The 25,514-nt window shown below is 51.6% G+C and overlaps 1 protein-coding gene across 1 annotated transcript; it reads right to left on the bottom strand.

Annotated features, from left to right (window-relative positions):
* Window positions 1–284: 284 nt before the first annotated feature.
* FHAD1 (forkhead associated phosphopeptide binding domain 1) lies at window positions 285–24,812 on the bottom strand (the record flags this gene model as incomplete). The annotated part of the gene is made up of 29 exons (XM_082776853.1): window positions 285–563; window positions 719–879; window positions 1,034–1,199; window positions 2,130–2,350; window positions 3,144–3,239; window positions 3,593–3,720; window positions 4,365–4,500; window positions 6,177–6,294; window positions 6,621–6,780; window positions 7,146–7,252; window positions 7,941–8,022; window positions 8,683–8,908; window positions 9,666–9,755; window positions 10,301–10,408; window positions 10,950–11,087; window positions 11,221–11,291; window positions 12,548–12,743; window positions 13,080–13,232; window positions 13,631–13,714; window positions 15,010–15,117; window positions 15,624–15,728; window positions 16,129–16,194; window positions 17,544–17,674; window positions 18,533–18,656; window positions 19,692–19,922; window positions 20,316–20,407; window positions 21,777–22,047; window positions 24,153–24,359; window positions 24,717–24,812. 29 exons carry the CDS (start codon window positions 24,810–24,812, stop codon window positions 530–532), a joined length of 3,906 nt encoding a protein of 1,301 aa, XP_082632979.1. The 3' UTR covers window positions 285–529.
* Window positions 24,813–25,514: the final 702 nt, after the last annotated feature.

Genomic DNA, 25,514 nt, shown 5'->3' with positions numbered 1-25,514 from the left:
TGACACCCCCCAGAGCTCTGGTCTCGCCCCGATGCTCTCCCATATTTTATACCTGTGGCTCCTCGTCCCCCTCGGCAGCCCTGCTCAGCACTACGTGGCCCCCCCTGTCTCTCCCATCCCCATTTCTGTGCCCCTCGTGCCCCCACGATGCTCCCCTGGAAAGCCCATGGGGTCACAAGGGAGAAGTCGGCTCGGCAGGGAAATCACACACCAGAAATCCACCTCACAGGCGCTCACCAGGCTGTATTCACACCCCCACAAACCGCACCGTGTGCTGTGGTACAGGTCCCACAGGACTCCCAAAGCCCCTGAGTGCTTCACAGGCCCTGCAGCAGTCCCAGGGGACACCCCGGGATCCTCTCGCACAGGTTCTTCCAACTACCTGCCCTCCTGGTGCTGCACCCAAACACAAGTCCTACACACAATGGTGCGTTTCTGCCGTTCTCCTCTGTGAGCTAAAGGCCTGTGGGGTGGCACTCCTACGTGCCACCCGTCACCTCTGAGGGTTCTGCTGGGCATTCCTTGGTCTTCAGCTTCGCTGGCACCAATGGCTGGGGTGCAGGCTGAAAAACAGAGGCTCGTTGCACCACTGCTTCTCCTGTGAGAGCCCACAAGAAGCTCAGCCCATCTCCATAGAACCAGGGACTGGTTGGGGTTGGAAGGGGCCTTAAAGGTCATCCAGTTCCAAGCCCCCTGCCATGGGCAGGATGCCACCCACCAGATCAGGTTGCCCAGGGCCTCATCCAGCCGGGCCTTGAACACCTGCAGGGATGGGGCATCCACAACTTCGCACCGTACCTTCCCTCCTCGTCCTCTGGAAGAATGGGCACAGCCAGGAGGCACCTTCTCCTTTCTTTTCTCCTTGTCCTCTTCAAGGCTCTGGATAAAACCATCAATCACTTTACTTCTCCTTGCACGAGCTGCCTGGGCTGCCTTCACACCAGCTGAGCAGTCAGGCCCTGCCACAGGCTCACCTACACCACCCGTGCGGACTCTCTGTGTGCAGAGGCTCCCCTCACCTGGCCCCTCTTACCTTGCGCTGCCTCACCACTCGATTCAGCCTCTTCTCCTGCCCCAGCTGGACCTGGGTCCTCTCCAGAGCCTCTCTTAGCAGAGCTTTCTCTTCTGCTTCCCTGTAGACTTCATCTTCCAGTTTCAACACCTCTTCCTGGCACATTTGCAAGGACTCCTGGTTCAGCCTGAACGAAACACCCGTGTGGGCCTTTCCCCCTGAGCCGAGCTGTGACCATGAGAGCAGAGCAAGCTCTCAAGCAGATCATGCTCACATCCCTCCTAGGAGCCCCGTGCTACACAGGTGTGTCCATGGGCAGCGTGTCCAGCACTGTGCTGATACCTGCACATATTCTAAGGAGCATCTTCCCTGCTCCCTTTCTTCACAACGTGCCATCGCCCTCTCCTCCTGCCTGTGCTGGGCCTGGGACGCAGCCTCCCTTCGAAGCTTTCCCCCCTCACACCCCATAGCTGACCCCTTGTCACACACACACTGCCCCAGCCACCAGCCCTTCCGTGTCATTTTAGAGCCTGTCTCCACGTACTCAGAGAGCAGAGCCCAGTGCTTTGGTGTTTTGAGCTGTCTGGATGTTTTCTGTTACCACAAGGACCACATTTCATTTAGGGGCGTTTCCCAGGGTTTCATCTATCAACACATCTTCACCATCTCCCTTTCCGATTCAGAGAGGTGTAACAGGGCCCTTCATATTCATGGTGAGTAGGAGAAAGCCCCCTCAGGAAAGCCTGATCACCACCTAACGCCACAAGAACATGGACAGCAGCACTGCCCGGCTCCTTGATGAAGCTCCACGCAGAGCCATCTAGGACAAAAATGCCTTTCCGCTTCTTGCCCCACACCTGCCAGCCTGTCCCAGAAGTTTCCATGCCTGCACTGGCCCTGGAAACGCAGTCCCTACAGCACAACAGATACCACCACAATCTGGCCATCCTACAGAGAGATGTCCCTCGTAGTTCTCTGTTTCAAAAAACAGGAGGCCAATAACCACAGGAGCCTCCCCGGGCAGGCCCCAAAGCATGAGAGTTCACTGACTGCAAGGTTTCACCCCACTCCTTTCCCCACCACCACATCGTGCGACAGCCCTGTCCCGTTGCTGTACCTGAGCTCCTCAATTTGGGCCTCGTAATCTTTGAGCAATTCCTCTTTCTTTTCCAGGCGACTCTTGAGCTTGCTGATTTTCTCGTACAGCAGCTCGAAGTCCTTCCATCTCTGTTGCCCTACTTTTTCCCTCTCTTCCTGAGGAAGATGCTGCACAGACTGCATTCCTGCCAGCTCCTCCATATTCATCAGCCTTCCCAGAGCACAAATTAAGTCCAGGTACTGCGAGAAGAATAGGAAACGCATTAATTACTGTTCCTGCCAAGTCTTACTTCCAGTACGATCACACCACTCGGCCATCTGCTTCCATTCTGCTTTCGTGTTTCAAGAGATTCACACATCTCATGTAAAGTGCTGCGAGTGCTCCCCTTTGTTTCACCACTACGTGTACTTTCCCCACGCGAGCTCTTCCGAGAGCTCTCAGAATCGCCCAGCTGGGCCCCCATTCATCCCCGTAGGCAGAGAACCGGCAGCAGCGCCGCACCTGGAGCAGCACAACCAGACCCCAGAGCAGCCACTTGCACCCCCAGCGTTGGTTTCCCAAACACAGACTCCCCAGTCCCAGCTCTTCCTCTGCACGAGGCATGCTATTTCTTCTCCTTGGCAATATCTGGCATGTTTCAGAGTAAGGAGGCCCTCTCACACAGCTCCATCCCTTCGCTAGTGGTGTCTGTCTCCTGTGCCAGCAGCGTCTATCGCTCCTCAGCTTCTCTCTCATCATTCCCCAGCTGTGTTAGGTTGACCAAGGCAGATTCCCTCGTGTACACAACCCATCCTCTAAGCCTAACCCTGCTTTCCCTGCGAACACCCCCAGAGCCTGTAGGTGGGAAGAGCAGAAGAACTTGAGAGGCCAGATACGTCCGGGCAGGTGCTTGCCTCTTGCTGGTTCCTGCCACACAACCTTCACCTGTGCGCAGTGCCTGGCACTCTGCAGCACCCAGACACCTTCCCCTTCTCTCTGGAAAGTGATCTGTGAGTGCTCAGCACAGTTTTACCACATCTCCTGGTGACGTACCATCCTCTCCCCGAGGTCTAATGCTTCCAGCACCTCCAAGCTTGCTGTCTCGTGGGCGGTCACGTGCGAGCACCCGTCAGGAAATCGGCCCAGACACTGCACAGACAAGGACAGACCGACAGAGCTCACCCACCTCCTCATTCGATGGCTCACAGCCTCAACTTTCCCTTCTGCTCCATGGGAAAACCGTGCTCGCAACACTGCAGGGCAACACCTTCACTGAGGTCAGTCCGTGACCCCACTGAGCAGCTCCAAGCCGATGATGCTGGGCACAGCGCCGCTCCTTACACGAACTACGATCCCCCCTGCACGTGCTGCCTGTTATATCCTGACAGACTTCGTGCCTCCCACCTGGCTTTTTTTTTTCCCCCTTCCCTCTTTTATCCAAAGACCTCAGTGTCCCTGTTCCACCAAATACCTTTCCCAGCAAGCCACGGGTTCCTTTTTACCTTGCTGCACTTCGTTTTTGTTCCCGACAGTGATGCCGCCTCCTTCTCGAGGCCTGCTTTCTGGGCTCTCTTCTCTGGCAAGTCTGTCTGCTGGACTATGAGTGACTGGGCAGCCTTGCTCATGACAGCTGCAGGAAACCAAACACCCACAGAGTCGTTACTCTCTCACTTAGGACACTTTGTGGCTTCAGAGAACAGCAACAGCTCAGGCTTGCCAGGCTTTCCCTTGCAGGGAACGCACAGCGCCTGCAGAACAGGCTACGGACCACAGCATGCTGCAGCCCTTCCTGCAGGCATCGCTCTCGTGGCTTTTGGGATTTGGTTTCTCTCCACGAGTAGCAGTGCTACGTATTTTGGAAGTGGAATTTCAGAGGCTGCACCACAAACTGCTACTCCACAGCTCTCACTGCAGAGGTGGTGTTGCTTTCCAGTACTGCTCCAGGCACAGGGATACCCAGGACAGAGAGAGCCTGGTGAAGGACAAGTTTTACCAAGCTGTTTTCTCTCTGGACGGGAGGAGAGCTGCACCCCAATGCAGGAGCAAATGCCTGCTGAGTTGGGCATCCAGGCTGTGCCCAACTCCACAGCATCGTGGCTACGGCTTCAAACCCTTTGCCAGCTGCCTCTCTGCTGGCTCCGCACCTCCTCAGATATCTCACATGTGCCAGTTGCCACCCAGCTGCTCTCATTTTGTCCCCTGCGCCTAGCAATGCCAGCTGGATGTGCGGATGCCCTTTCCATGCCTAGTAAAAGCACATCGTGCCGCACTTACTCGAGGACTGCATCTTCTCCAGCAGCTTGATCCTTTCCCGGAGCTCCACCAAGCCTTCTTTTTGGCGCTGGATTGTTTCCTCGTGCCTGAGGCCTCTGCATTTCGCACCCAGCTCAGCCAGGTCCAAAGCTGGCTCCTGAAATTCAAAGCACATCTGGTTCTCATCCAGACTGAACCTCGCTGAACCCTGCCTACCCAGTGGGTGCTTGGCAGCAGCCAAAACAACCTTTCTGAATGACGCTGGGCACTTGGGACACACCGGGAGCAATGCTCTTGTCGCAGAAAGCAGGGGACTTGCCTCGACTTGCAGCACAGCCTCCCTGGGGATTTGAAGCACCAGGTACCAGCTTCATGCCCTGCTGCACCAGTCACAGCCCGCTGGAGGACGTAAGCCCTGACAACACTCCAGGGAGCTGGGAGAGGCACGGTGCTTGGCTCTGAGGCCACACGGGGATTTTGTTCGACTATTTCCTGCTAAAGCAGTGCATTTGCTATTTTGGATTCACTTGCTGGCCTGCATTTCTACACGATCCTCGTGCATTAATCTCTTTTATAACAGCTCCGTGCTCACACACGCATGGTGCCCTCCCAGCCCCATCGAGCACAACGCCCGACGACAAGGAGCAGCCTCAGACACAGAACGGGGTGAGCGTGCTACCAAAACCTGCACAGTGCTTGTGAGAGCTGCCAACTGCCTGGAGAAGCACCGCACTCCCCGTCAGCGGCTGTGCTGCACCCACAGAGCTCTGTGCTTCCCAGCTGCCTTCCTGCAGGAGAGGACGGCGACACCTCCTGCTCCTCAGCCAGCCGTGAGTCACCACATCACCAACAGCGAGCCAGCCCCTCGAGCTGGCACGGCGTCTGCCACTGTTGCAGTACAGGCTGTACCATTTCTACAGTCCCTCCATCTGCTCCTGGAACCACCTTTGATTTATTCAGATCTCTAAAAGTAGGGAATTCAGACGGTGAGTCAGCACAGAACTAGGACCGTTCCTCCTTTTCCTGCACAACAAAACACCCTGCGCTCACAGACCTGCTCCCGTGTGGCCGACACAGCTGGCATTCACGGTCAAGCAAGGTTGTGGAAGGTTGGGAAGAGTTACAGCTCTCTTACTGAGCTGTTACCCACTCTAATTGGCAATTTGAGCAGCCATTAGCACACACAACACTTCACATTTCCAAAGTGCTGTACAAACATCAGCTAATTAGCAGGCAGAAATGCCAGCGCAGGAGCACGGAGGGCACTGCTGCCCTGCTCTCGAGCAGGCACGCCAGCACCAGCTGCCCTTGCTAAGGAAAGGACGTCCAGTGAAAGGACATCCAGCTGTCCTGTGTGGCTCCCTTTTTGCTCCCAACTCACCTAGTGAGGCACGAGGCTTTGCCAACCCTCACCATGACTACACGAAACGCTTTGTATGGAGAACCCTTGGAAACCTGATAGATAATCTCAGCAAATCCTCTCACAAGTGGGACTGAGATCCTGACCTTCACAGTTTGTTGGCAGCTGCACGCCAAGGCAGCAGCAGAAATGGGAGCAGATCACCCAAGCAACCTATTTTCAGCAAGAAAACCAAGAAAAGAGGAATGACACAAACTGCACATTGTTCCCATTCTCCCTCCACTTTCTGGATTTTGGCATGGGTTTAGCACTTCTCCTTTGTCCTCAGCCTCAAGGACAAAAACTTGAAACCCTCAAGGATGTGTCTGGACCATCCTGTGCTCTCTTGGGGCTTGGTGAGCACTGCTTCCTTCATTTCTGAGCTGTTTGTTCTGCTTCTTCTGCAGTTTCTGGTGGTCTCCCTGCAGCCTTACCGTCTCAGAGGCTACCTCCACTATGGCAGGTGTCACCCGTGCCTGCGGAAGAGTCTCCGGCTCTTGTGTCTTCTCTCGGGATGCAGCCTGCAGCGCTTTGCAGTCTTCTTGGGCTTGCCTGTGCCAAGAGACAAAAGCATTGCTGTACAACCGTGACGGATGGGGGTCAGCCCAACAGCTTGCACGGAGCAACAACCTGGACAACGTCCACAGTGTGGGTGGGAGCACATTACCGAGCCGTGATTTGGTTACAAGTCCATAGGCAGGAGCTCCTCACAGCCCCCATTTCAGAACAGGCGACATTTCCATAGAAAACACGTGCCTCTGTCTGAGTCTTCTGCATTCAGCCATACCTTTTGCCCCAGGGGAGACACCTACCTGCAGTCACCTGCTGGGAATCTACAGGTCAACTTTTGCAAGCCAGCAGCTCCCAGCAGCTCGTACCTTAACTCTGCAGCTGCTGCTTTCAGCTCTTGATCCTTCTGAGCCACGAGCTTGGACATCTCTGACAGCTTCTCCCTCAGTGTGTTCAAGTCCCGCTCCTGGCTCTTCACCTGGACCAGGCTCCACTCCAGCTCCGCCTTCTGCTTCTCGCTGAGCTCCCCTAAGCATGGCAAAGTTTCGTGGGTTTTGGGCTATCAGCAGTTCTTAGTGACATGACACCCACGTGCATGATTTTGACAAAGAACGGCTCTGTTTTGGGCAACTGATCTCCAGCGGGGCATCTGAACACCGTCACTGCTCTCACTGAGGTTCATCCTAGCAGAGGACTGTGGGGAATTTATCTTGCCAAAGGGAACAGACAGCCTGCTTTGCCCAGGGCTGAGCAACAGCACCACTTTAGGAAAGTGATATCTATTTCCCCACTACCTGTGTGTGCCCTTCTACTAGCACCTGGTCTTGGTACAGCTCTGGAGGGACGGGGAGGTGCACCTGCCCGCCAGAAGCCACGTGCTCCATTTCACTAACCTCTCATGTCTGACATCCTGGCTTGGGTTTCCGAGAGCTCCTTCGTTAACCTGGCAATAGCAGCCTCTTTGGCCAGGAGCACGCTCTGCGCAGCAGCCAGCTCTTCCCTGAAATTCACAAGAAAGAGGCGTGCAACACTCACAGCTCCTTGGGCAGATTTGCCAGAGCCTGCACATGCATTCTCTAACTGCATCTTATTACTAAGATGTACTCTTTTTTTCAAACCACAGCTCAGCTGCCTTCATTCCAGCCTGTGCTCTTAGGCTTTGCCTGCTCTCCCTTCCTTACCCCGAGCCCTCAGAACAGCACAGCCGATAACCCATACACTGCTCCTCCCTGCAGACCGCCTGACTCACGGCACCACACCAAATAAACTGGAGGCACTGGTGCACTGGTCTTCCCCTGCCTGCTGCTGCCAGCAGCCTCAGCCCCCACTCAGGGGGCTCCGTGGGCAGCCCGTGGGCAGGCAGCAATTGCTGTCACGTTGGCATCGCCGTGATGGTGCCCGATCCTTTCTCGGGATCTCTGTGCCAGTCTCCCCCCCTCACACAGCAAAGGGGGATGGTTTCCTTCACAGATGTCTTTCTAGACATGCTAAGAGATTTTTGAAACTACGTACACCTCAGGCTGTCTCAGCATAATGGAAGGACTCTTTCCACTATCAGAGACAGTGAAGACCTCGTGACAGGCTGCTGCAGGCCCCCTTGCCTTCCTTAAGCTCTCCTGGTGATAACTCCTGCTCTCTAAGCCCCTCTGCACCAGACCACCATCAGCAAGTCCTTGGCATCAGCTTACAGAACACAACGGTGAGACTCCTCGGCGCAAGAGGCCTCCTGCGATGCTCCTGATGTCACCCTGCAGGCATCACCCTCAAGTCCTGCAGGAGACAACAACAACAGAGCATCACTCGTTGGTAAAGCCCACGCTGGGGGGCTGCTGCCTTACAGCACGCTGTCAGTGAACGCCCCCACAGCAGCTGGGCTGAGCCTTGCTGTGGGGGTCTTTGTCTGCATGTGGTGGCTGCTTAGATCCAGGAACGGCCAGGCAGGACACTGCTGTGAGAACACATCGTGGCTTGCAACCACATCGCCTTACGAGGGCAATGCTCCATAGATCCTCTCCCTCACAACAGCTTCAAAGACTGGAACCAGTCTTCCTTAGAAAGCAACGTGTCTTTGGGCCCTGACCTAGTGGTGTTTAGACAGCCCCTCAAGTCCTTTCTGGCTTGCGTGCAGCCAGAAGCACTCCAGCCTTGTCATTTTGGAGGGCAAAGAGCCCTTCTCAAGTGGGAACACCTTATCTGTGCCTGTGGGGCACTACCAGTAGGCATCAAAAGACTCCAAAAAATATCTGGCAACTCACGGTGAAAGGGATCCTTCAAGGCATCACAGCAGGGCTCTTCCTACACTAAGACAAACCTCAAAGCAACACCCCCCCTTGCAATGCTTTTCATGGCACCACTACTCCGTCTCTATTTACTTTCACATTTTCTGAGGGTGTCCCTAGTACACACGCAGCCCATGCAAGCCTTAGCTACCTTCTATTTTTTCCAGGAGCGTGATATTTTCCTTCTCAAGCATCTTCTGCTGCTGCTCAGCCTCCAGCAGGCTGTCTTCTAAAGCAACAATTGTCCGAGCATGTTGCTTTATTTGCTCTTTATATCCTGCTATTTCTTCCTGGACTTTCTGCTTCAGTACCTCGCTCTCCTCCTGAACGATCTTGAGCTGCTCATCTTGCCTGAGCACCTGCTGCTTTAACATCATCTAGGAAAGAAGACACGGGGCTTTGCTTGCATGTTTCGTACGTTATTCTTCAGGAACATGATGAGCATCATCTCTACTGGCTCCCAGTCAGGAAGACAGGGGGAAGGAACACAGTCTTCAGTGCCCTGCTCTCGCCTCCTTCCCTCTATAACACCACAAGCTGCACTAGCATTTGCACCATGCAGCCTGCTTGGCTTTGCCCGCAGAGAGACAAGGACGGGGAGATCTGCACAGCATGGTTCGTCTGGGCTCTGTGCTACCAACTTTGTGCTCTTCAGGCTCCCACTGCTGCAGCTCTCTGCCCCCACCAGGCTGGTGGCTGTGCCCTGGGTGCCCCCTCGGGATCGCCCTCTATTTCAGGACCTAGCAGGGTTTCCACAGGCATGGGAAGCACAAAGTCTGAGGATTATGTTAAGAGTGTGCTCGTACATCCAGCCAGGGCTTTACATTGTGAGGTGGGACTGTTAGTGTTAGGTCAGAGGTTGGACTCGATGATCTTGAGGTCTCTTCCAACCTAGAAATTCTGTGATTCTGTGATTCTGTGCTGGTGTACGACTTAGGCCAAGACCTGCTCCTGCTGAGTGCTAACGTTAGAGGGAAGCCAGCTCCTCCATTTTCTAGAGGTCTGTAGGGCATGGAGGCTGCAGGGTCTGTAGGGTATGGAGGCCCCACTAGTCAGGAGGGAACAGAGAAACCTCATGCAACAAAACCACATCTATGTCACATCCTCTGCGTGCAGAGGGGTTACCAGAGCTACCTCTCGTGCCGTGGTTTCCTCCAGGTTGCGCAGAGCTTCCCTCAGCTTGAGATCTGTAACCTCCTGCTCTTTGGACTTCATCTCCATTACCTGCAGGAGGAGAAGCCCAGTGCTTGAGAAGAGGCCCCACTTGCAAGGACCCACCTTTCTCTCTGGAAATATGCACCCGCATGTGTTTGTGGGGGGAAAAAAAAAGTCTGACAACAGACCCTGACCACACAGGACATGACACCACAGAGTGCTCTCAGCTTTAACAGTGCCATCTGTAATTGCTTCTGCTTTACATCCTGCAGTGGGTTTATGTGGCAAGGTTTGGGTAGCAGGGAGCCACAGGGGTGGCTTCTGTGAGAAGAATCCAGAAGCTGCCCCATGTTAGGTAAGGGCCCTGCTGCTGACCAGAGCTGAGCCAATAAGGGATGTTGTTTGCACTTCTGTGAGAGCACATCTAAAAAAGGGGAAAAAAATGCAGTGAGGGCCATGGTGGAGCATGTAATTACCTTAATTTACCCTAGAGCCCTTTGCATCGTATTTTCTCTCCCTTTCCCTTTGAGGAGGGGGAGTGAGAGAGTGGCTGAGGTGGAGCTCAGCTGCCCACCCGAATAAAACCACCACACATCCCCTTGCACGTCACTGACCTCAGTCATACTCCTCAGGCGGCTCTCCAAGTCCCAGACCATCTTCTTTTCTTCACCCATGTATTTCTCACACCTGTCCTTCTCCTTCGCAGCAGCGCTCTTCATAATCTGAGAATTAACAGCCAACAATATTGACAAAGATAAAACTGGACTGTAAGGCAAGCTAACTTGACTCAGATGAGGAAAGCAACCAACAGGGTCACTGTCCTGGAACAGGGCATGTTATGGGAAAAAAGCTTGGCTGGACTTCAGGTGACTTAAAGGAGGAGTCTCACCAGCCATGAAGCTGCCCTACGTGCTCCAAAGGCTTGCACAGAAGCCTGCTTGTGCTTTGCATCAGTTTACTGCTGAAAAAAGACGTCTTCCTGTGCTTCTGTGTCTGGATGATGCTCCTTGCTCACAGCTTTCTCACAGGGATTTATAAGTAGCAATGAACTCTGCCACTGCTCAGATGCTTTTCAGTAATATGGTGTAATGTCATTCAGGGGGTTTAATTCACCCATGTCAGCACAAGGAGATATCTGAGATGCATCCTTGTCCTCAGACATTTTGGATTTTGGGGGCTTCCTCTCACTAGGCAACACCATTATGGAGACCTAGATTTCCTGCTGAACAGACCTATGTCTGAAAAACCACCCCGTCGCCATACCTCTTTTTTCTCCTCCTCCTTTTCCAGTATGATTTGATTGATTTTTATCTGTAGGTCTTGCTCGTATTTCACTTGCTGCTCTTTCAGGCGCTCCTGCAGCAGAGCATCCTGTGACTCCCGGATTTCCTCTAATTGGGCCTATGGGGAAATGGCAGATACCACGGCACTGAAAGGAGTGCGTGAGCAGCAGAGCAAAAAAAAAAAAGCCACCATATTTACTGGTGCAAAGATCCTGACTCACCTGGGTTTATGGACATAGATAGAGTTTTACCTGTAACATTTTATTCCTTTGCGTGGTTTCCTGATTATTTTCCAACAACCTCCTGAGACAGGCTGTCAATCCTGCAAAAGCACAGAGTATTACTGCAAGGGCTTCTCAGACAACCCATTTTTAGCACCTGAGGAGTCCTCAAAGGCCTGAGGACACTACCCGTCTTCTTCTGAGCACTGTTTCAGCGCAGCTGACCTTCAGCCCTAGCCCTCACCCTCCTCGCCAGATACCTCCATTCCTCCATACACAGCAGGGAGAAGAAAAAGTACAATGGGAAGTCCATGGGAAGACCAAGCGCTAGTCAGGATTACCCAGAAAACAGCCCCTGTGGGTTTTCCTCTCTGTGCCAGGCAGTGGAGAGCTATCAGTTCTCAGGAAATTAAAGGCAACAATTCTGTCCTGCACCCAGAGACTCTCCCTCAACCCCTGCTCTGGGGCTCAGCCTTAGACACTCCTTGGAAAGGATGCCAGGGGCCAGCTGAGGGCCCCCGCAGCACCTGCTAGGAGCACGGCACCTTCCCACTGCTGGGCCACCAGGCTTCACATTCAGCCTCGGCACTGACTGAATCGCTGCCACCACCCAGATGTCTCAGGAACGGAGGCTGACTTGGCGCAAACCCCAGATTCCTGTTCTCACCAGGAGACTACATTTCCCTTGTCGAGCACTGTCACCCAGTTCTCTGCATCACCCCTTCTTCTCTAAGCACGACGCTTCTCCAGGAGCCGAGGCAGGCTGACCTCTTGCAGCACGCAGCCTCGTGAGGTTCCTGGTGCTATGATCGCTGTCTGCTAACCACAGCAGCCCTACAGCTCCTCTGCGCTGGCCACAGCACTTCTGTGCCTTCCACCCCTGTGGGCTGCCAGCGTGAGCCATGCTCCTCGCCCACCTGGCTGCCGGGGCAGTGACTCATCCCCGCTCACACTGCATCGCACCAGCAGCGCATCACGGGATGCTCTGACACAGACCCACGCCGTTGCAGCCTGCTTCAGTTTCCACGCACCCTTCACGTTAACTCCTTTCCAGCAAATTCGACACAGCAACTGCTCTGCTGCTCCCCAGCAGAGGTAAGACAAAAATTCCTTACCTTGAGGCAAGCTCGGGTCTGAGCCTGCAATGCTCAGCGCTGCTACAGCTGCTGCTAAGAATCATTACCAATGTCCCACCAGGGGAAACAACCAAACCACCATCACTGAATAACCACAACATCTACAGACAAAGTCCATCATCTGCAGACTATACAGCCTGCAGACAAACACCCACGTGTCCTGTTTTCCTGCTAGGAAAGCCTAGATAGACTTAAGACACCCACCACCGTGGGACAGGCACCTTTGCCAGAGGTGGGCAGGTCCAACCCTGCGCTTTCCAGCAGCTGCTCCGCTCCCTCCAGCCACGACAGGGCCACGCGAGCGATTTCCACCACAGCTGCCTGCACGTCCGACACCAAGGGGTCCACAAGCACGGCCTCGAACTTGCACAGCTCCCTCCTCAAGCTGTCGCTGCAGAACGAGGTCACCAGGAAAGCCTAAAAGCAGTAAGACCAACGAGCACATCAGCCTCCGTAACGCACGATCTCCTGTGACTGCACAAGACATCTGTGAAAGCCCAGAGATTTCTTTATTCACCAAACACCTCCATGGGTTGATATCTTTGGGTAGGAAAGGTCCAGGGGAAGAGGCTGGTGTGAAGGGTTCTGTTCCTTTCAAACCAACGTTTTTCAGGGTGAAGCTGAGGGCACTATGCTTGCCAGCACAGCTGGACACGCGTTATCTTTTCTCTGACCTGTCCTCAAGGCCAATAAAATGCTTCGTGCCGCGTTTTTCCCAGCTGAAACTTTGTGAACAGTATTTAGATGACTGACCTGGAGCTCACGCACTGATTCCTTGAACACCTCGACATTTTCAGACACCTCCTTTTCCTTCGAGAGCCTGGCACTTATTTCCTCCTGGAGACGCTTCTCTCTTTCCTGACTTTGTTGGTTCTCCTCACAGATCTGCCTGACCTTCTCAAGTACCTGCCAGAAGTACGGGAAGGGAGAGGAGAAGAAAGCTCCATGCCAAAACCCTTTTTCAGCTGAGGGAAAATCCCCTGGGGACAGAGATTTTGGGCAGCGATTGAAACCTGCTGGAATTCACTAGCCACATCAGACTCCTGGGTTTTTCCCTGATGAAGCCCAATGACTCCACCCAAGCTTTAGGGGAGCCCCAAACAAAGTGGGGCCCCACTTCCTTCACATTACAGTGCAACGACACCTCCGTGGGGTAGCTGCACCATCATTCGTGATGTGGAAAAGCTGGACAATAACAGCCCTACTGCACACAGCGCAGGTGCTGGGGCTGTTCTGCAGCAGCCTCGAGCCCAGACAGGCTGTGGAGGCGATGAGCATCACTGTGTGACCACATCTGCACTCACCTGCTGGATGCTGAGGGCCTTCCCTGCCTCTCCTGCTGCTTGTGGGAGGCAGACTTTCACCACTTGCGTTTTGAAAGATGCCAGCTACAGCAGAGATCAACACAGGAAAACCACAGTCACTGAGAATCGACAAAAACCCCACTTTGTTGCTCTGCAAAACCCTACAAGAATCAATGAAGAGAGCATCCCTGTGCATTTCTTGCATTGCTTCCTTACCATGGCCTGATACTATCGTGGCTGGCAGAATCCGAGGAGAGGAGAGAAGGAGAAATGCTTTTACTTTGGGAACTCTCTGCCACCTCAGGCACCAAGGCCCTGTGCATGTTCTCGCACTCCTCTCTGGACATCCCTAGCTCACACACCATGCTCTGCCCTAATAATTCACCACACTGCCTCCTTCCTTCTTTTAACCCAATGGCTGACCCCCTGCTGGCAGCAAGGTGCTGCACTTAATCCAGTTAACTACACCTCCTGTGAGGTGCAAGGTGTAATCCCTACCGTGGCTCTTGGGGGAACCTTTCACGTTGGCCTGGCTGCATGACTGCCTCCCACTGCCTCCCAAAGGCTGCAGAAAGAAGACATCCCCAGAGGGACCTCTCACTTTGCCATTTTCAGATTTTGAGCTCACAGAGCCCATATTTAGTTCCTGCAACAGCAACGTCCACAGAAAGCCCTGGCTGTGTCCTCCTGTGAAACAGCCCAGGCTGGGGGCAGCTGCGGATGCCACCCACGGCATCTTCTCAGAACAGGACGTGCAACGTTTCCTCTGAGGCTAGGTCTTTACCACACCATTTCCTAGCTGGCACGGGTTCCTCCTGGGGCTTGGACAAAGGCTGAGTGTGTGTGGGCTGGGGGAGTTCCTGCTCCATACTGCTAGGTCTCCATCTGGCCTTAAAAGACTGAGGTTGCCATCAGCTCCGCGACAAGCACAAATTGGGGGTTAATTTCCAGACATTTAATCTCACAGCTTTCAGAAAAGAGGCCTTTTCTGCCTCTCGCTGAGTTTTCTAGCAAAATCATGCTAGCAAAAACCATGTGTTGCAGTTTATTGCGGGACACAACCTTCTCATGCACAGCACAGCTGTGTCACGGCCATCTAGCCCAGCTGTCAGACACGTGTCAACACAAAGAAAGCAGAATTTCCTCCTGTCCTCCTGTTAGGCTCTGAATCTTCTGCGATGACGAAACAAATCCTTCCGATAAGCCTCTCATGCTGAGCAAGCCAAAGAGATAAGAACCGTGCCAGACTTTGGTGCTCAGTTTTCCTTCCCAGAACTCACGTTCTGCCTTTCACCAGTACAACGTCCTTCCCCATGAGAGAAACAGTCCTTTTGTTGCCTCTGGCCCGCATAGTAAGAAACTCCCACTCCTCCTCCTACCTGCACTTTGGCACGATCCACGTCAGATTTCAGCAGGCGCTCCCTGCGCCCCATCTCCTGTAACTGCAGAGATTTCCTTTCACAGAGATTTTTCAGCTCCTCTTCAGCCTGAAACAACAAAAGCCTTTGATTATCAAAGTGCTACCAGAAAGCGATGCCACAGGCTTTTCTACCTCCACCATCCACATCAGACATGCCTCTACCTCTGCTCTGAGGTACCAAGATAGATATTTTTATCCTTTTGCAGGCGGTGGGATTGCAGTTTTACCCACAGTGCTGCTTTTTGGCTTGCTTTTGGTCCCTGGGACATCATCCACCCTAGACTTCCTAACGCGCCACTCAAGTCTCCTGTTTCGGTTCCTGTTTTGCTGCCATGGGCACGCTGTGGGCCCTGGGGAATTGATATTGCTGGGGGACGGCACGACTGGGTACACAAATTACTTCCTATACAGCGGAGCATTTCCTATTGCAAAGCTTCCACTGCCAGTGAGCAGGGGACCTGTCGTTTCATCCTGGCTGACAAGTGGGAAGCTGCACATTTCACTTCCCAAGCTATACAAGTCCACTCTCCTTTCCAGAGGAGAGAGCTGCTAACTTTTGGCACGAAGGTTTACCTTTGCTTTCTCAGAGAGCTTGCTTTGAATGGTTTCCTGCTCAATGCGATACTTCTGGAGTTCTCCCTGCAAGCCCTTCAGGTCACACTCCAGCTCTCCAATGCGCTGCAAGAGGCCCAGGAAGGAAGAGGAAAGGAAGAGTTCACTGTTGTTTTTCTTGGAAAACTTCAACAACAAGCAAGATATTCTCCCTATGTATCCCGTTTCATTTATCCCAGTCTTTTCTTCCAGCTTCTCTTTACAGCTGATACTTTGACTTGATCTCTTATTCCTGACAGTGCTCTCCTGAACTGAGATTAATTATTTTTTTTTTTTTTGAACTTCAGTTCAGTTTTTCCAGGAGTTTACATTTCTCCACTTGGTTATGCACATTACATCCCTTCCATTACAGGAGCCGGATTCAAAATGCTCCTCTTACAAGGCCCAGTAATATTCTCTGGATGGCATATTTTTGCAATCGTTGCTCTCTGGTGTGCTACATCACCCCGAATGACTGGAAACTCACTTTTTGGTATGGAGTCACGTCCCTCTCTCCGAGTTCACGCTTCATTTCCTCTTTAAGTCTAGAGCACTAGAACAAACAGCAACCGATGGAAAAAATTATCAGGCTGGCCAGATACTGTCATTTCTGATAGAAATGTCAATGTACCCTTCAGTACTACAGCACAGCTCAGTGCTCAGATGCCTAATGGGTGGCAGAGTGTCCACGACAGGGCAATCGAGGCACTGAGAGCATGACAGTACCAGCACCGGGACAGGCCCATATCTAAATCATAGCCTGGCTGAGAGAAGAGAAATTGTGTGCAGCAAATACCCTACAGAGAAAAATTCATTGGGCCTTAGCAAAAGTGTAACAGCAACAGCAGAAAGGACAAATGGAACCAAAAGCTCTTTCCAAGACATCCATGGTAACTCAAACCATGACATGAACAGATGTTTCCAAGCTAACACACTACAGGGTGCTTTTCAGCTCCATTTTTGAGTGTCTGGGTTTCAGAGCATGGCCCTATTCCAAACACAGCTCCTCCCTCACCCCAGGTCATTCCTACATCCCTGCAGCAGTGGAGGCTGCAGAGGGATGTGCTCTCTGCCCTCTACAGGCATGAAGCGTGCCACTGGCCACCAAGCAGCATTCCTGGGACACCTGCTCTCCCCCTCAGCCCCTAACTGCTGCTCACACCTATCCCATTTCCATGGGTTACACAGAGCTGACCCACAGCAGAGCGGGGAGCATCCTACTTCTGCCATCCAGAAAGCAACTCCACTGGGAGCAGGGACCCCTTCCTACACTCCAGGGGCCCTTTTAGTTTCAGCTATTCCTCAGAAATCGATGAGAGTCACTACAATCTCCTGGAACACTGCCTCGTCAGCCAGCCACAATGCTGCACCCGCACCACACTTATTATGCAGATTATGCAGCTTTGCCACTCGAGCAGGGAGCTGCACATACACAGACAAACAACCTGCTATACAGGCAGTTTTCTTTATGGGGAAAAAAACAGGCTTGGTTGCAGGGTGCATCCTTAAGACCGGGTTTCCATGGCTTTCTCAGCAGGATCTTGGCACGAGTGCCTTGAGCACACAAACAGCCACAGTGTTCCCAGAAATTCAGGTCACCAAGTACCTGCACGTAGAACAAGGAGGGGGATTCATCTGGTGAACCTGACACCTCACGCAGGCATTTCACAGCGTACACAGCCACTGCTCTGTCGCTGTTACATCTCAGAGACACAGCTCTGGCTTCCTGCGACTATTTACATGCAGTCAGGACCCAGCAGTTACATCTGTCCCTGTTACACAGCTGCTGAAATAGCTGCTCCAGTCCTTACCAGAGAGAAGCGAGACCCTTTGGATCTTATTGTTCCATGCTAGCCTGTGTATGAGACCATCACTCACAGAGCACGTCACTGGGGTGCTAACCTTGGCAGACACAACGGCCAGCTGGTTGTCCTTTTCTCTGTTTGCCTTCTTTATATTCTCCACGTCCTGCTTGAGTTGCTGAATTTTCTGCTCCTTCACAGCAATCTCCCTTTGCAGGCTGGTCACTAGACCTGTGGAAAACAATTTGGGCAAGAGGAAACCAAAGCATTTCCCTGCAGAAGCCCTCCGGGCACCGAGTGGCGAGTCTCCATCTGACAACTGTCTGACTTGGAGAGCGGCTCCAGCTCTTGGCAAGCCGTGCTGGACATTATTCCACGACAACATCGTTAACAAGTCCCCACAGGCCCTGCAGCATATGCTCCCAGGAGGACGAGCAGCTTTCTTACAGATCTGTTTCCCTTACATTTCCACGTCGGGGCCAAAGCTCTGAGCTCTTCTCCCTGCCAAGCGTTGTTACAAGCAGATTACCTCGGACCACAGAAATGAGACAGAACGATTTCACTAATCTCAGCGCACAGCCAATAGCTGTTTGGGGAAAAACAGCAACTATTTTATGTTCACATCACATTCCTCGGGAATGATAAGTGCTGAGATAAAGGCAAGTGGAACAGGCTTGTGGTTAGAGGCAGCCTTTGCAGCCACATGGTAATTCAGAGCCTGACAGTGAGCGTGCAAAGAGCGTGCACAAGCTTCTGCAGTCCAACCAGCAGCACCCAGCCTGAGCAGCTCAGGGCTTTGCCCTGCAGTCACCACTTTATGCTGTACTTTCTTTTTTAACAGTTCTGTCCCATCACTCTCTGCCTTCTGTCTTTGCTCCCCCCTTCACTCCTGTGGGGCTCCTTATGCCAGCAACTACCTGCAAATCCCACAGAGCTTCAAGAAACAGAACACAAAGTGGGACAATCCCAGCCACTACAAAGTAGCTGCTGCCAGACAATCCTGCAAATGTGTGGTCACTTTGCAAAGCCAGTCCTCAGCTGTTTCGTGCCCCTACGAGGAGCTCCCATGAAATATCAAGGCAAACATACCTGCAGTCAAAGCATGATCCCTCTTTAGCTTCTCACTTTCTTTTCTCAGGCTTCCAATTTCCAGGTCTCTTTCATAAAGAGAATGGCTAAAAATTTCACTTGAATCCTTCTGCAAGTCACTGATCTAAAATAGAGAAAAAAAAAATCATACGATCCTCTCCAGGTAACTCTGTGGCTCCAATATGCTTGCTTTTGTTTTAAATGCAAACTCAGCTCCTCTCAAGCTTCACAGAGACTGCCCTGGTTTCTGACTGCCATTAACTTTTCATGAACCCTCAAAGACAGTCACGGTTTGGTCAGGTTACTCATTACTATCCTGGGCTAATTCTTTGGAGTAACTGCTTTGGACAGGATCTGCCTATCAACATTTTGGCTGTTCACACCAAAAGCCTGATATCAAAGGCACAAAGAGACAATGTTTGATGCTGGCTGCAATCCCGAGAACATACAGCTTGGGCTGGTGGATAGTGCTACTGCAGAAACAGGCAGAAATATCCCCAGATTTATAGCCTTCGCTCTGCATATATACTTACTGCTCGCAAATGCAGATTCATAGGTGCTAGCAGTCACACTCACGCTTCTGCCACAACCACAGTATCGGGAGCACTGTCTACTTCTGCACATCACCACCCCACAGGCAAAGAGCAGAAAGTAGGAATTGACTTCCCACCTATAACATAACATATCCCTGGACAGGACACCTATATGGCCATGCCCTTCTGCCTGGCCACCTGTTTTCATCTGGGTGCCAAAAGGCTTCTTTGCCTTTTGGACAATAGTGCCCCCTGCAAATGCAAATGCTGGCTCTGTTCCTGGGGGAAGAGAGGCATGGGGGAGAAAAGGGGTCAGGCAGCCTGGCCCCTTGCACGTGGCTTTTCTCTGCCAGAAGTAGTTCAGGCTTATGTTTCTCTTCCCACCATGGCATCACAGGTCCTGCCACATAAATGGGAAATTTGATTCCCAGCTTCATTACGGGACAATTACAGAACAAGCAATCATGTGGGCAAAACACGGCAACCGATTATAACCATCTCTCTGGTTCCCCTTCATTCCACACATGCTACCTCCTCCTCTCCCTCCGAACGAGGTGCTCAGTTCAAGACCCATATGCATCAGAACACTATTTTCAACTGAGTGTGCCTGCTTAGGCACTGCGTACCTGTTCCTTTAAGGTTTTAACCTCTTCTGTTTTGGCTCTGATTTCTCTGTCAAACGTTAGAAGCTTTTGGGTCAGCTCCACATCGCTTCTAGCAGCAGCCTGGGCCATGGTCTTGGCCATCTCTGCAATTTTGTCCTGAAGACTCCTTATCACTGTATCTTTCTGCTTTGATTCTGCTTCAAAACCAGAGAGACGACTGATTTCCTTTTCCAGTCTCAGCAGCTTTTCATCCTGCGGGCAGGTTCCATGTGTCGTCTGTCACTCTGCAGTTACAGACACCAGGCTGCCTGCTTCTATAGGGTAACCACTCAATTTCCATAAAGCACACAGTTTTGGATGAGGCTAGCCTTCTCTCATTAACAGCACACTGCAGTCACCCTGCGACACCCATGCTTTTCAGACACAGCTGATGCCTTCTCCCTCCTCACCCTGAATTCCCAGAGAGCCCAGATCCTCCACATACCCAGTGGTTCCCAGTTCCCTGCACGTTGCTGGGACTCTTGGTCACACACACACACACATTTTGCACACTTTGTCATCTACCAGCCCATACAATCGCTCTCACCACACTTTTCCCTAGGGCAGGACCATGGGTTGCATCCCTCACCCTTTCTGCAGCATCACCTTTTCCTGCAGGAGGCAGTCCACACTATGAATCCTCAGGAAAGGGGCTCCTGCCCCACTGCTTGGATCACTGCCTGAGATTGTGGTCCAGGCTGAAAGATAGAAAAGAATATAGTAGCTGTATAAGAAATATATATATAAAATATCAGAAATATAAGAAAATAGTGCTGTATGAGGGGGCAGGACTAGCACTTTGTGAGGTTCTCTCTCTCACTTGTCCAACGCCTATTTGCGGGCAGTGGCTACTTTACAGTCTGAAGCTTGGCTCACACTCACAATGATAGCCACCTGTTTGGCACTACAAAGATCCCCACCAGTGCAAACAGTCTACACAAGAGAGAGGAATAATGTAAAGCCTCCAAGGCACACAGACACAGAACTGAAGGCTCCTCTGAGTTTTTAACCCTGTCCAGCCCCAAAGAAAGAAGGTCAATTTTCATTGCTCACAGCAGAGGAATAGTTAAAAGTTCACTAGGATTAACACACACAGATTCCTTTGGCTCTATTTCAAAAATCAAACAAAGCTGTGCTACCTTGGAGCACGAGCTTCACTCCTGTCACCTTCACTGGGACTTGTGTGCGTGGCTTTATGCTGTGCAGCTGTGACTGCACAGTAATGTCCTTTGCTCTGGGGCACTAGGTATAATCTGGCAGTTTACTAATGACTTTCTATTCCCTCTGACTGTTAAAAACACAAAATAAAGCACAAACACTACCAATATATGGCCTCATTTTTGAGTACTCCTGTGTGGAGCCAGGAGTTGGACTTGATGATCCCTGTGGGTCCCTTCCAACTCAGGACATTCCATGAAACCACAGAAATCATGAGATCAGGTATCCTGATACAACGAACTACCTTCGTGGCAATAATCTTTTCCCACAGTTGTGCTGTTCAATCAGTTCGTACCCACAAACCCTTGCCTTTGCTCCGCTGCTACAGCATACTTCACTTTTAAGAAACATATCAGATACAGATCTACTTTTACGTTCCTTTGCTCAAGGCAGCCAGGAACCGCACATCAAAGGAACCAACCCACCACTACAAACAGACTGGAATAGGTGCATGAGTCATCGATGAAGATAAAGTCTGTAATCGCCTTCGGGATCACACACGAGGAACAAGGAAGAGGAAACGCCACCGAAGTTACCGAGGCAATGGCTTTCCCCACAGGTTGTCATGGCACATTTCCTAACTGACCCAAATACCACCGATCGCACACGGACCCCGATTAGTTTTGCATGACAAGGACTCACAACCAACTGCCTGTGACACTCATCATTTATCGGCGTGAATCAAAAACGTCTCTGCTCGGATCAGCTCTGCTGAGTGCTGAGTTGATCTGAGAGGACATAAGGCCACAAACTGCTGGGAAAGCATGGGTGGAAGCGGCCTTCCCGCTTGGCACCAGCAATTCCTTTGCTGTCATACTAAGACTAACTCCTGCAGCCATCAGGGAGTACCTGGCCTCTCTGTGGGGGGCCGACTGAAAGCATCAGGAGGGCTGGAGGCGGTCGCACTCCTGGTCCAGGCGCTCAGGGGTCGCTTCTGGAGTGGTGGATGGGGCATGGGGCTGGTTGCAGCAGGAGCCCAGCTGCTCCAAGTGCCGGGGCGATGCTGGGACTGCAGCAGTGGGAGATGGGCAGGAGACACGGCAGGGCAGTGCTGGGGATCTGCAGGCACCTGGAGCTGCCCAGCCCATGCTATGCGACGTTTCACTGGCGGATAGGATGTCTGTGGTGGAAAAAGACCGTGTTATTAGCAAGAGCATAAGAAGGCTTTCCAGCCCCTGATATGTGTGCAAAGAGGTAACATAAAACATGGGTACAGGCCTGAGTAGAAGCATAATTCCAGTCCTTTCCCATTCCCATGGTCATTTGATCATCCATATCCTGAAGCCTAAACGCTTACCTGCAATATGCACATTTTGGGGCTTTGACGTTATTGGAGCTCTTCACTCCCTCTCTAGACCAGCCTACCCTCATTCTGTGTGTCATCTGCAAAATTTGGATGCACTTGTTCTCAGTTTTTCCTGGAACACGCACAAGCACTTCTATGCTGTCATTTCTCTCTTTTGATATCCTGAAACAAAGCCTCTCATTGCACACCTGCCTTGCAATCACATTTCCCCAGCCTTACACTGTGCATGTCCGACATGTAATTAGGACTCTATATGCTATTATCCCTATAAGTATCACTTTCAGCTACCATGAAGATGAGCCAACGTTAAGGTCCTGCACGCTGGCTGAGAAGCAACCCTCAATTTCAAGTTATGCCAGCCCATAAATAAATATCTGGAAATGTGGGCTCAGCCCTGGCACTGTTTGGAGCTTGCTGATTTTCCAGACAAGGGAGAAAGCAGCAGTAAGGCACTAGCTGCAGCTGACCTGCTGCTGCTTAAAGCACAGCCACCCTTCATTTCTAAAGCTGACAAGAAAAGGCAGAGATTGCCAGTCTGCTTTACATGCTGTTACACTTCCAGAGCTTTGGATTTATTTTTCATAATGGAGAACTTAGCTCTCTTAGCCGGGTGCTGCTCTTCTTTAAAACATGTTCATCTTTAATACCACTGAAAATGAGAGAGAGAGAGAGGCCTCCTTATATTAAACATTGTAAACACTTCACACAGCGAAATATAGAAGTGATTTACTCTCTGCAGTCAGCAGTGTCAGGCTTCAAAGCTAGTATATCAAAGACGGATCATAAAGCCCAGAGCAATAAAGAGGCACCGACAGTGCTTTTTCTGTGCCACTGTGCATAACTGCATTTTTGTGTGCAGGCTACACACATACTTTAGGAAATTAAAATGCTTGGTGCTTCAGCAAGCTTCACTTGCCCAAAATTTGCATGCCAGCTGCACGGCTTCATCCTGCAGCACTGCACTTTTTCCTCTTGGCCTAAGATTTCTGGCCTCATTAGGATTCACAAGGTCATCTCACTACACCAGCAACCTTGCTGAAACATAAATAAAGCAGTACCTGGGTGAACAAATGGCTTGCATTACATTTGAATCATACATAGGCTGGGCTACAAGGCAGGCTCGGCAGCACCCACTACCCGGCACGCCACACACACAATTTTCCAGCACTCTTGCTCAGTCTCTATTGTCTAGGATTCTTCAAATGACACAACAATACAAATCATACAGATCTTATCGATCCTGTGTACTCTAATAACCCAGAAGCTTAACAACCTCCACTGACATTCTGCCTTGGTACATTTCCTGGGGAATCACCACGTTGGATCACATTCCTTCCATGTTTACCATTGCTTGGGATTTCTATCATGCCCACAAGACAGGCTGTGATGCTCTGGCCTTGCTGTGCAGAACAACACAGAGTCTGCAGCTGTGCACAGCCTTGCCAAGCAAAGCACCAGCAATGCCTTCATTTTTTCATTTGCTCTCAGTTGGATCTTTAACACTAGTTCATTACTAAGTAGTCTCTGAAGAAAGATTAAACAGAAACACTGGTAAAGGTCATTTTCTAATGCTTTCACGGCTTCCCAAGACCTACCTCTGTTATGTTGGCCTTGCTGTTAGGAAACCTGCTCCACGCTTTCTTCACCCTGCTGAGGTGCCTGAGTTTCTTCAGCAGAGGGAGCTCGAGCTTTTTATTTCTCCCTCACGCTTCCTGATGATTTAAGAAACGAGCCTGCACCAGAGAGCATGCCCTGATTCCTCTGAAGCACAGCTCTCCTCCACATCACATCCAACTGGTCTCTTGGTGGGTATTTTTCCCCCCCTTCATTCTATGTCCGGCTATGAGAGGCTAAAATAAGGTGGCTGCCTGACAGCTGCGTGCCCATTTAACAGCCTTGGTAGCCAGCATTTGCTTTACCTGCGGGACTTCATCAACCACTAGCTCAAAGGATGCTCCCTGTGCCCCGAAGTGCAGGATGTCGCCTGGGCTCACTCGCACAGCCGCGTTTTGCACCTGGCAGCCGTTCACAAAGGTGCCTTGGGGAGAATTGAGGTCCTGCAGGACAAAGCCATTCTCCCAGCCGTCGAAATTGAGGGCCGCGTGATGATCCTCTACCCCTGCAGACTGACAAAACAGATCAGCGAGCAAGAGACAAAACCCTCAGAAAGCAACCAGAGCTGTGTTACTGCTGCCAATTTGCCCAGCCCTCCTCTCCTTGCTGTACTTCTCCACGTGAATATGCTGTTAGCCACTACTCTTGGCATTTAGGCTTGCCGTGCACCACCCCACCTGCATCCAAAGCATGCAAATAGGCTGTTAGACTCTATGCTTTGCATTTTCAAATTGCAGTCCATAACCCTACCTGCACCCTCACTAATGACAGAGCTGTCTGCCAGCACAACCAGACTCCTCTCCCTCTAATTCCCAACCAATAACTTCCCCACCCACTGTCCACCCAGGAGTCCCGCAGCTTTCCCATACCTTCAGCACGATGTCTGACCCTTCGTGTCTCCCGATCGTGGTTGTTTGTGGCTTCAGCTGAAAACACCCGTCTGAGCTCCTTAGGAAGGCTCTCATAGTATTACCTTTTCACCTCGAAGGTCAGAACATAATATGCATTACTCATTTAGTAATCCCCCTGCAATGCATGTAGCTGAGCCAGGAACTTCTCCACCACCTTATATGCCGCTGGTTCCTGCAATAAAGCAGTAAAGTTATTTACAGAGGCAAGGGACCTGAGTCTGCACACCGTCCCTTTGCTCCTCCCTGTACCCTGCAGTAGCCAGGGAAACCCCTGTGAAACTAAAGCTGGCTGACACCCTACTGCTTTCCTTTTTGTTTGTTTTGTTTTTTGCTTTTTGTTTTCTTTTTTTTTTTTTTTTTTTTTTTTTCTCCCCTTTTCCAAGCAACTGGCCCGGCAGCACAACACAGCTCTGTGTCGGTGCAGACTGCAGCCCTAGTTTCTCACAGGACATTTGTTCTGCATGTATGAAAACACTCAGTTTGTCATGCAGCCTACCTGTTCGAGCCTGCCAGAGAACATTTTTTGCTTTTTTAACCTATTCTTTATTTGGAAGCATGTATTATATTGCCCGCCACCTGTGACTCACCAAGGCCCTTGGGCTGCCCTGTGATGGCGAGGGTTATTCCGCTGTGGAGAGGGGATTAATTAAATTGAGATCTAAGCCCAGGTTGCTGTGACGAGGGCTGCACCCTGCCACCTCACGCGTCCCCAAGGCGCCATTTCGCAGTGCCTCCCCATCCCTGCTGCCGTCGCCG

Source organism: Aythya marila (genome assembly GCF_965140915.1).
Source record: "Aythya marila genome assembly, chromosome: 21".
Classification (NCBI taxonomy): domain Eukaryota; kingdom Metazoa; phylum Chordata; class Aves; order Anseriformes; family Anatidae; genus Aythya; species Aythya marila.
Note: the sequence above shows the minus strand (reverse complement) of the source record. Positions and strands in the feature narration are given on the sequence as shown.